The sequence below is a fragment of the Hemitrygon akajei genome, chromosome 1 (assembly GCF_048418815.1).
Source record: "Hemitrygon akajei chromosome 1, sHemAka1.3, whole genome shotgun sequence".
In the NCBI taxonomy this organism is placed as follows: domain Eukaryota; kingdom Metazoa; phylum Chordata; class Chondrichthyes; order Myliobatiformes; family Dasyatidae; genus Hemitrygon; species Hemitrygon akajei.
In genome coordinates, this window is record NC_133124.1 from 35472722 (window position 1) to 35484985 (window position 12264).

Here is a 12264-nt window from a genome sequence, read left to right on the forward strand (position 1 = left end):
ACAGATCTCTGCAGCACTCCAGGCAGAATACTTTCCTTCTACAGCTACCCTCTGCTTTCTTCCTTTAAGCCAATTTTTTATTCAAACATCCAAGGTTCCACTTATCCCATGCCTCATGACTTTCTGGATGAGTCTCTCGTGAGGGACCTTGTCAAATGCTTTGCTAAAGTCCATGTAGACCACATCCACTGCCCTATCATGGTTAATCCATTTTCTCTCTCAGCCCCAATCTCCTGCCTCCTGTCCATATCCCTTCATGCCTTGACTTATCAAGAATCTAACAACTTCTTCCTTAAAAATAGGTAGACATGGCCTTCACAGCCGCCTGTGCCACGAATTACACAGATTCACCACTCTCTGGCTAAAGAAATTCCTCCTCACCTCCATTCTAAAACTCCTCTATTCTGAGGCTGTCCCCTCTGGTGTTAGACTCTCCCACCATAGGAAACATCCTTTTCACATCCACTTTATCGAGGCCTTTCAATATTCAATAGGTTTCAATTCAGTCACCTCTCATTCTTCCGAATTCTAGTGAATACAGGCCCAGAGCCATCAGATGCTCTTCATATAACAAACTGTGCAATACTGGAAGCATTTTTGTGAACCTCCTTTGAACCTTTTCCAGTGTCAGCACATCCTTTCTAAGATAAGGTGCCCAAAACTGCTTACAATACTCCAATTGAGGCTTCACCAGTGCTTTCTAAAGCTTCAGCATTACATCCTTGCTTTTATATTCTAGTCCTCTTGAGATGAATGTTAACATCACATTTGCTTTCCTCACCACCTACTCAACATGCAAGTTAACCTTTATGGAATCTTGCTCAAGGACTCCCAAGTCTCTTTGCACCTCAGATATTTGAATGTTCTCTGCATTTAGAGGATAGACAAGCCTTTTGTTTCTTCTACCAAAGTGCATGACCATACACTTCCCAACATCTGCCACTTCTTTGCCCATTCTCCTAATCTATCCAAGTCCTTCTGTAGCTTCTCTACTTCCTGAATACGATCGCTCACCCTCTACCTTTCTCTTGATGCTGGGGGGAGTTTGCTGCTGATTCTCTAGTCAGAGAGTCTCAGAATAAAAAGCGATGTGGCAGACTGTAAAATCGTAACAGTGCCTGTTGTTGGTCTCCCCTTTCGCTGTGGAATGAATGACATCTCTCTGTCCTTTGTTAGTGAGAAGGATAGAGCCTCTGGCATGTCAAACCGTTGGGTAAACAATAGTTTTTGTTGACTGCAGATCATGGTCTCTCTTTGGGCGTTTTGCTATTGCTTGCTTGGTGGGTGGTGGGCACTGATGCTTTTTGCTGAAATGGGTGGGGGGGAAGAGAGAGGAGAGGGGGCTTTTGGGTTCTAACATTTTACTGTCATTCATTCTTCTGGGATTCTTCTATTTATCGTGGATGTTTGCAAAGACTAAGAATTTTGGGTCATATACTGTGTACATTCTCCGATAATAAACAGAACCATTTGATCACCGCCATAAGCAAAGAAAACTGGGGAAAAAAATCTTTGCTTTCATTAACTTGTCCAGTTATTTTCTCTGAAATTTCTTGCTAGCATTCTTTTTGGGATTTGGAAGGAGGAAGACAAAGAGAGAGGTCTGATCATAGGCACAAAAGCATACATTTACTGCTACAGAAAATTTGCCAGCTTCCTGGAATGTGCAATTTCATTTTAATGCACCCTTCACAACATAATCAATTACATCCCATCACAGCTTTTCAGAATACAGCCCATCATCCCAGATTGCTCTTTCAGTCAGCCCAAATGTTTCATATTGGCATTCACTGAGGACATCTGAGTGAACTCTTAGGGAGAGAAACTGTCTTTCAGCAGGTGGGCACTACAATGACACAATACCATTGAAATCTCTTTTATAAGGAGCTGCAAAGGCTCTTGACACTTAACTTGGAAGATATCCATAAAACAATTACAATGATGTATTCCACCGCCCAATTTTGAAGGATCTTGTACCAAAGGTGATAATTGTTTCTCTTTCCACAGTCTGCACCTGATCTGTGTTTTCAGCATTTTTCTGTTTTTACTCCATTGATCTGGTCTTCAGTTCAAATGAAGGGCCCTGACCTGAAAGATCAACTAACCTTTGGCTGCCTGACCTGCCGAGTTTCTCCAGCTCTTGCTTTTTTTGTAGTATTACTGACCAGATAGAAACTATCCTAACACTGCTTGTTTTCTTCACCACATTCACTATCTTTTTTCAACTTCAATCTGGTGCTGCAAGCAGTAATGTTTTAAAACATAAAAACAAAGAAACATTTAATAACGGCACATTCGTCATTCACGAAGCAAAACATCTTGTAGTGCACTTCAATGAACTCTTTCTAACACGCTAACATGGCTAAGTGAATTATCTCCAGTGACTGAAATGAGTGAAATGCAATAATACAAATGGGAAAGGCAGGGAAATAAATTACAGATCCTGATGAACCTGTCTGCATACTTGAGAATTGGCTGCCTTCTCTATGCCATCCCTAGAATTTCAGAAACAGTGAAGTAAGTTTGTCTAGATGTTAAACTCGGAGAGGTCTTATTGAAGAAATAGTTGTTGAATACCTGTCCTCTGCCATATTTTGCATTCCGCACAATGCCAAAAAGATAGGCTTTTCCCTTGACATCTAGTCAAAGAAGAATCACCTCCCATACTTCTGGTCGGTCTGTGCTCCAATAATATGCAGTTTCCTCTTGTCTCATTTGGTATTAGGGCCAAAATAAGGGGTCTTTGTAAAATGAGGAATTTCTTTTACTCAAGAGAATGCTGTGTTTTTGGTGTTCTTTACCCTAGATAGATGCAGAGGCAAAATTGTTGATTGCATTCAAAATGGAGATTGATAGACTTCTGAATACAAGGAAAATCAAGGGTTTTGGGGATATGCCAGAAAAACTGTTTTGAGGCAGATCAGGAATAAAGATCTTTGAATGCCAAAACAACCTGGTGGGGCCAAATGGCCTCTTCCCTGCTCCTATTTCTTATGTGTTCCTGGCATAGAACTTTCAAGGTTGTGTGTCCCCTCAAATAGCAGATTTGGTGTTTTTTGCTCTACCATTTTGCTACGTAATACAATCAAAATGAAGAACAATGAAAGGCAAATTTTCTAGCATTGCCCATATATCTGTAAGCGCACCCCTATTCGGACATGCATCATTTAAACATCTCGACTTCAAGACTAGGAAAACTCTTTGACGCGTGCAGTAGAAGGTCACACTTCAGTTTGCTCTTAGCTGTTTTTAGTAATTTATTCTGCAAAGATCAGGAAAGACATGGACGACAGGAAACTCATGAAAGAGACTAAAGAATTGTTAATTTCTCTCACTGAGTATTATATACTGTACCCCCTTAGAGAAATATGTGCCAACTCCATCCACATATGGAGCTAACACTCAACTAGTGTCTGAATTATTATGACATTGTGTGTTAGTAAACTGATTCCAATACCCCAGAAGGATATCAACTACTGTTCTTCAACATTATTACTAATTGTGTCGCTCCAAAATCCTCCCATTTTTGTGCAGATATTCAGAAATCATAATGCAATGTCATTTTTGTAGTGAAGATTACAAATGATGACTAACACTCAAATAAGAACTAAATAAAGGGAATCTTACCATTGAGCTGCTTCTCCGCTGCTAGCAGTTCCTTTGAGGCTGAGGAATCTTTTGACTGCTTTTGATTCAGGGAGGCTCCACTTTGGTTTGACAACATACAGGATTCCCAGAATGGTTGGCGCTACATTTGCAAAAAAATAGAGAAAATGTTTTTAAAAGAATTTTGCAATTCATAATTGAATGGATTTACCTTGGAAATAAAATCTATACATCAAAGTTCAAAAGTTCAAAGTAAAATTTATTATCAGAGTACATACATGTCATCACATACAATATTGATATAATTTTCCTGTGGGCATTCTTAGCAAATCTGTAGAACAGTAAATATAAACTGGATCAATGGACAACAAACTGTGCAAATGCAGATATAAATTAATAGCAATAATAATGAGCATGAATTATCAATGTAACAGAGTTCTTAAATTACAGTAGTTATCCCCTTTTGTTCAAGAGCCTGATGGTTGAGGGGTAGGAACTGTTTGTGAACCTTGTGGTGCAAGTACTGAGGCAGTTATACCTTCTCCCTAATGGCAGCAATGAGAAAAAAAGCACGGCCTGGGCTGGAAGGATCTTTGATGATGGATGCTGCTTTTCTATGGCAACATTTTAGGTAGATGTGCTCAATGTTTGAGAAGGTTTTATCCATGCTGTACTAGGCTGAATCCACTACCTTTTGTAGGATTTTCTGCTCAAAGGCATTGGTGTACCCATACCAGGCCGTAATGTACACCAGCTACTCCATATTATCTTACCAGTACATCAATCTAGACCTTGCAGCATTGAAATTCCACACAGATGCTAACATCATCGATGATATCTCACATGGGACTTGTGATTCTCCCACAGAATTCAAATAAAGTAGACAAAACTATAGGAATTATAATTATAGGAAAGATGTCAACAAAATAGAGAGAGTACAGAGAAGATTTACTAGAATGTTACCTGGGTTTCAGCGCCTAAGTTACAGAGAAAGGTTGAACCAGTTAGGTCTTTATTCTTTGGAGCATAGAAGGTTGAGGGGAGACATGACAGAGGTATTTAAAATTATGAGGGAGATAGATAGAGTTGACGTGGATAGGCTTTTTCCATTAAGAGTAGGGGAGATTCAAACAAGAGGACATGGGTTGAGAGTTAAGGGGCAAAAGTTTAGGGGTAACACGAGGGGGATTTTCTTTACTCAGAGAGTGGTAGCTGTGCGGAACGAGCTTCCAGTAGAAGTGGTAGAGACAGGTTCAATATTGTCATTTAAAGTAAAATTGGATAGGTATATGGACAGGAAAGGAATGGAGAGTTATGGGCTGAGTGCAGGTCGGGTGGGACTACGTGAGAGTAAGCGTTCGGCACAGACTAGAAGAGCCGAGATGGCCTGTTTCCATGCTGTAATTGTTATATGGTTATAAATATGCAGAACTGTGTAATTTTAGGCTTGCAATACCAGAGGGCTGTTTCACCATGCATATTATCAGAGCTCTATGCTGTCCTTTGTTCATATAATCCTTAATCATGCACAGTTTCCAACAGGTATCTTTTTCTACTACCTAGTAGACCCACTGCCCTATTGGTAGGGTTAAAGCAATTAGTAATCGCTACACATTACAAGTCCTTCGGCCCAGAACGTTGTGCTGACCATGTAATCTACTCTCAAAACTGTCTAGAATTTCCCTACTGCATAGCCCTCTATTCTTCTAAGCTCCATGTACTTATTTAAGAATTCCTTAAAAGATCCTATTGTATCCACCTCTTCCAGTCAACCTGTGGACAAATCCAGGGACCTGGCAAATTTTCTGTAGCAATAAGTTTATACATCCTCATCAAAAGACCAGACCGCTTTCATTGTCTTCCTCCTCCCAAATCCCAAATAGAATGTTACCAACACATTTCAGGGAAAATAATTGAATACGTTAATGAAAGCAAAGCTTTTCTTCCACTTTTCTTTACTTGTGGCAGTGATCGTAATAAATCTTTACAATTCTGGTTTATCTCAAAGAAGCAGAACTCTGAATGTTTAGATTTGGTGCTACTAACACTACTAAATATGCAGCAGAACATAATTACAATGAAATCTGATAGTGCAAAGTTTGTAATAAAGAAAAATGTGAGATTGTAAGTTAATTCATTATGTAACCAAATGGAATAAATCATTGAAAGTCCCTATTTACTTTTCAGGATATTGGCCAAAAAAATAAGCATTATAAATATAATGGTGCATTTACAGGTATACTGAGTGACATATCACTTTCAGTACCTGGAATGAAGTAATTTTTTAAAAAATCAAATAGACTACTGTAACACATTGCCAGAATGCAAGGATATAAGCTCCTTTAGAAAAATAGACATTTGTAAGTTGGTAAACAAGTGAAAAAAGGTGGGTTGAATTTACTTACTCAGTCTTGCCAAAAAAATTACCTCCATGTCCTTAACTTTAAAAAAAATCTGACACTATTTCCAGTTCAACCTGCAATATGGAAATATTCAAATAGTCTTCATAATCTCCACCAACCAGAGAAAAAGTTATCACAAATGAAGCTGAACTGTAGAATTAACTTCTGCTTATACATACAGAGTATCAGGTGAGGCATTTGAAGGTGACTGTTGCTGGGGTCATTGTGCTCACCAATTTTGCACAAAAAAAGTTGGACTCTAGTCTCAGAAGAACTGTTTGTAGAAACCCAAATAATGGGCTTGCTTTGCAGAGAATTATCCTTACAATATGTTCTCAATTCTCTATATGTCCCATGCAAAAATGTTTAGAAAGAATATTCATTATCTTAGTGCCTTGTTTCTTGCTTCATGTCATTACAAGTTTCTGATAATATGGCCAAGCTAATCATCCATGCATTGCACAGAAAGTACTATGTGAATGCTGTGGAACACAGAGGCAAATACAAAAAACATTCATAACTCTTGTGCATTTGTGTCAATAGAAGATAAATTGTAATACAAAAACAATAATAAATTTACACTCGTGTTTATGCGTTGTCCTGATCAATTATTATCAATTATTTCCCATGGCAAGGTGGTTGTTAACTAAGGACAGGTAATTTATGGATGATAGTTCCATCCATAGTGTTTGCCTTCATAAAGCGCAACATTGACGAGACTACAGGCCCAGCCCACAGAGCAAAGCTAGTCTGGAAATCTCTGCCTAAGAGAATGGTGGAGATCAAACTCCTCACATTTCAAAGATGTCTCAGTGAGCATTTGAATAGCCACAACCTGCAAGACAACAAATGGTGAGATGGGGAATGGGATTAATCTCAATAGCTTTATTCTGACCAGCATATTGGCAATGGGCTGAATGGCCTTGATTAGAGTTGAACAATCTCTAGTTTGATGATAAGCAATTTGGCAGAATAAGAATTGGTCCTTTAAAAACAATAGTCTAAATTATGTAGAGGAGTAAAGGGAACTACAGATAAATATTTACAAATCATTAAAAGTAGCAGGTTAATCAGGCCATTAAAAATCTGAATGCAAATCAGAGGTGTCTAATTCTGGAAGAATACAATTGAAAAGCAGAGCTATTATGTTAAACTTGCACATAATTTTGGTAAGAACACAATTGGCTTGCAATCTAAAGTTCAGGTATCTCTTATCTACAAAGGATACAGAGAAATTGCAATAAAGATTTACAGGGTTTTTATCAGAACTGAGAGGTTATAATTGTTAGAAAAGATTGAACATTCTTCAACATTTTTCTCCAGAATAAGCTTACTTCCTGGGAGGGAGGGAATGTAAAGCAGTAAATCAACGTGGAGCTGAAAAAAGGAGCTGTAATTTATTTCCACTTGCTTACAATTTCAAAACAAAATTGAGAAGATAAAAAGTCCATCCCACATGTCTGGGTCCCTCTTGATTCTTAATTAACTTGTTAAAGTCTGTATTATTAAAAACACATGCAATGGTAATAGCAGAAAACAGTATACTAACTCAGTTCACAAAATACTTGAGTGCAGAGAAAATGAGAAAAATCACTGAAGTTTGTATTCAATCCACTTTAATTTCCCAACGTAACATACTTAAAATGATTCTTTATTTTCAATGATTTACTTCATGCCAGGGTCTCGCTTGACTAACCACCAAATTCACTGGAGGCAATAGCAAGAATAGTTAAGGCTATTGCGGTGGATGTAATAAATGTAGATTTTCAAAAGAACTTTGATAATTTACTGTGTAATGAACAAATTAGAAAAGACAGTGTCAGTGACATCATGAGTCAAGTAACAGAATGGGTTCCTGAAAGTCAGAAAATGGAGTAGTGGTAAATATGACATCATTTGGTTAAAATTGGAGAAGTCAGGTCCCTTAATTATGAGAGGCTGTCCAATCACTAACATTTCTATTAGAAATTTAGGGAAAATCAGTTCCCTTAATTATCAATCTGACCAATCCCTAACTATCACTTATATTAGTAACGCTAACTTTGAAATCAAAGTCATGTTTTTTAAAATTTGTTGAAAATACCAAATTTTAGTGCTACTCTATTTATTTGGAAAATTTTATGTAATCAGTGCTGTAAAGGATTATTGGACATTACAACAACGTATTAATAAACAAGGAATGGCTACATATTTGATGAACTGATTTCAATCTAGATAACTGAGAATGCATGCTAGTGTGAAAAATAAGATCACATGTGCTGGAAGTTGCGATACCAGACCAACTTTGATCACCCACCCCGAACTCTCCCCGTCTTGCCACCCTGAACCCTCCCTGCCTTCCCACGGTCCTCCCTCCGCTGCATCACCTTCGGAGATTGCTGAAGCGAAGATAAAGGATTTATTTTAAAAAACATGTGCTAAGACCAAAGTAATCTGATTGTATGATTACCCAATACAATCAAAGAGATTTAATGAACTTAAGCATCATAAATTTCTCACTTTGTTACATAAAAATCACAAAGATTAAATATAGATAAATAAGGCAATAACGAATATATCAAGCACTGGGATTTGTTTCTTTTAGAACAGAAAAGTAAGTATGTTATGCTAAACTTGTATTGAACCTTGGTTAGACCACAGTTGAAATATCTCTTGCAGTTCTGTGCCACACTATAAAAAAAATTGTTATAGAGACACCCGGAAAGCACACAAAAATAATTTTACAAGGATGGTAGCAAGTATACAAGGTTGTAGCTGTTAATAAAAGATGATCAGGCTGGGAGCCTTTTATCTTAGAAAATGGCAGCACAAGAGTGACATAATGGAGATAATTTCTAGAATTGCACAGTTGGGGAGAATAAATACAGGGAGATTTTCCGCATCAGGAGAAGAGCAAAGCTAGAAGCCCATTGGTAATCATCAAAGTCAGCAGTAATAGATTTGCTATACTAGAGCAACCATGTGCTCTGCACTGCTTCTCAAACTTTGTTTTGTTGGAAATTATTGGAACAAATTACATTTACTATTACCAAGTGGTAGTGAGCATCAAAGCAAAAACTCTTTACTCAGGCAGCAAGGAAAATCCGTAACTCACTACCACTGGTAGGTAGCAGTTAAAGAAAATGCTGGCCAAAAGACTATAAGATATAGGAACTAAATTAGGCCATTCAGCCCATTAAGTCTGCTCCACCGTTCCGTCATGGCTGATCTATTATTCCTCTCAACTCCATTCTCATGCCTTCTCCTGATGACGTTTGGCATTGATACTGATCAGAAGGCTATCAACCTTCAGTTGTAAATATACCTAATGTCATGGCTTCCACGGCCTTCTGTGGTAATGAATTCCACAGACTCACCAGCCTTTAGCCAAAAGGAGTTTAAAAAGGAAGATAAATGCATACGAATAAAGACAAGCAAAAGAATATCAGGTTGCTCAGCCTATTGGATAGAGTTAAAACCACAGATAAAAGGAATGCCATCTTAAAGTAGAACAGAAATAGAGACCCCCAATTGATTGAGGAGCCAGAAACCCTTGATGATAATTGATGGGAGATGTCATAAACTCTGACAAGCATGGCTATGTACTCTGTTTTGTGCTTTACTGTATATTCTGTTTAATAACATGGTGTGCCATTATTCTAAGCATCTTAATTATCTGTTGTTTTCTTATTTCCCAGAGGTTTTTGAGGACTAATGTGACTCCCAAGTCAAAAAAAAAGTAAGGCTTTTGCTTCCATTAGTTTTGCAAATATTACGGGTTACCAGACCCTGGTCTGAAGTTCCTTACAGGGTGCACTTTAACTGGATTTTAAGTATACGATGAGAGAGGGACATCTACTGACCTCCCTGCAACTCACTGGCCGTAGAATCTATTCAGCACTAAAACAAATTTTAGGTTCACCAAACCCACACTAACAATCAAGCACCCAGCCATGCTAATTCAACTTTTGCTCTTGGATCCCCATCAATTTACCCACCCCTTTTTCTTCTTCTCCTGTGTGGGAATGTGGGAATTGCCCACACTAGGCAATTCCGCCGCCAACCCACCTGCTTTTGGATGTAAGTGGAAACAGGAGCACCTGGAGGTAACCCACTTGGTCGCACGAAAAATATGCAGAGGTAAGATTTTTACGCAGAGAGTGGTGAGTGTGTGGAATGGGCTGCTGGCGGCGGTGGTGGAGGCAGAAACGATAGGGTCTTTTAAGAGACTCCTGGATGGCTACATGGAGCTTAGAAAAATAGAGGGCTATGGGTAAGGCCTAGGTAATTCTAAGGTAGGGACATGATTGGCACAGCTTTGTGGGCTGAAGGGCCTGTATTGTGCCATAGGTTTTCTATGTTTCTATATAGACGGCACCTAAGTTTGGGATCGCACACGGGTCTTGAGAGCGAGCAAACAGCAGATAGTGTGCCACTCAGATTCAGAGGTGCCACCAGTCAGCACGAAACAACAAGTGAAAGCTTTTCTCAACATAGAATAGTACAGCACAGTACAGGCCCTTCGGCCCACAGTGTTGTGCCGACCCTTAAACCCTTCCTCCCATATATCGCCCCACCTTAAATTCCTCCATATACCTGTCTAGTAGTCTCTTAAACTTCACTAGTGTATCTGCCTCCATCACTGACTCAGGCAGTGCATTCCACGCACCAACCACTCTCTGAGTGAAAAACCTTCCTCTAATATCCCCCTTGAACTTCTCACCCCTTACCTTAAAGCCATGTCCTCTTGTATTGAGCAGTGGTGCCCTGGGGAAGAGGCGCTGGCTGTCCACTCTATCTATTCCTCTTAATACCTTGTATTCCTCTATCATGTCTCCTCTCATCTTCTTTCTCTCCAGAGAGTAAAGCCCTAGCTCCCTTAATCTCTGATCATAATGCACACTCTCTAAACCAGGCAGCATCCTGGTAAATCTCCTCTGTACCCTTTCCAATGCTTCCACATCCTTCCTATAGTGAGGCACACATTATGTCTTAAGTAGTATTGATAAGTGACCAGTGTCTCCAGTTCTTCCTTTCCAAGCCTTTTTGCTACCATTAGTCCTGGACTGCAAAGCATAAAAGAAACAACTGCTGGAAGAAATCAGAGGGTCAGGCAGCATCTGTGGAGCAAAATGGACAGTCGATGTCTCACATGGAAACCATTCAACTGGATAGGACCTTGACCCTCATTTTCTTAAAGTTTACCTGCAGAAAATTGAAAAGCAAAGCAATGTTGAGCCACAGAAGAGTAATGGAGTCAGTGCTGTCTGACTCACTTATCGCACGTTCGGATAGTTTGTAGACTTCACATGTGCCTGATGATTGGTTTGCATTCGCCACATCACAGCAGGGCCATAGTTCCATAATCCAAGATCTCACTCACACCCACGTTTTCAGCCACCTTCCCTCTGCTCCACGTCATTTGTGCATTGAATTTGCTTTTAAGCCTCTGAGTGGTGTTTTGACTGTACAACAGAAGTTCAGGGTGAGCAAGCTGCTGATTTTCTATTATTCAACTAATTCATTTCTATTCGCGGGCAAGGGCAATACCAGAGGGTTGAATACATGTGAGAATTGTGCATATTGTGCAATACTGAGGTCATAAACTCATAGTGAGGTAAACACAAACCTTGACCTGATACAGACTGTTTACTTGATTAGGAGACCTTGCTGAATCTGCTTGTAGGCTTCTTAAAAGATTGCAATCTTGAAACCAAATGCTTCCTGTAATTGATCTTTTAAAAAAATGCAATCAAAAGAATCAAGTGTGTGTACAGACAGAGATTTTGCATCTACCTGGAGGCACCAGTATGCACTGATCTACTGGTCTGTATCCAGATATTATAGGCAATCTGCCAAGTGATACCAGATTACATTGATCACAGTTCTTTTTACACAGCATTTCCTGGCTCAATCAGTGTTTATGTTTTATAATGCCTCCAATCAACAAACTCTTTTAGGCTAAACAATTAATATAAAATCAGAAGTCAAGTTCCCCTCAATCCCTCAATTAACGTTAAACAGATTATCTGGCAATAGATTATCTTAGAGCAACAGATGATCATATCAGAGACATCTCCCCTCCCCTACTCTCCCTGCAAAAGCTTCTTTTGTCTCCTTCCCAGTTTTTCTTCCAACAGATGCCAACTGACCAACTGAGCACTTCCAGTATTTTCTGTTTTCACTTTAGACTTCCAGCATCAATGGTTTTTAAAAAATATTTACTGTCATTATTATCATGCTTCATCTAAGAGTTGCCCATGTACAGAAGTAAACA

At 39.0% G+C, this 12264-nt stretch overlaps 1 protein-coding gene across 3 annotated transcripts in view; it reads right to left on the reverse strand.

The window, feature by feature from the left end:
* Positions 1-12264, reverse strand: part of c1h8orf34 (chromosome 1 C8orf34 homolog) — a 304839-nt gene that overhangs the window by 35350 nt on the left and 257225 nt on the right. For all 3 annotated transcript variants that reach the window (XM_073040956.1, XM_073040965.1, XM_073040946.1), the window contains exon 11: positions 3628-3748. In XM_073040956.1, the coding sequence (XP_072897057.1) occupies positions 3628-3748 (121 nt within the window). The remainder of the gene's footprint in view (positions 1-3627; positions 3749-12264) is intronic.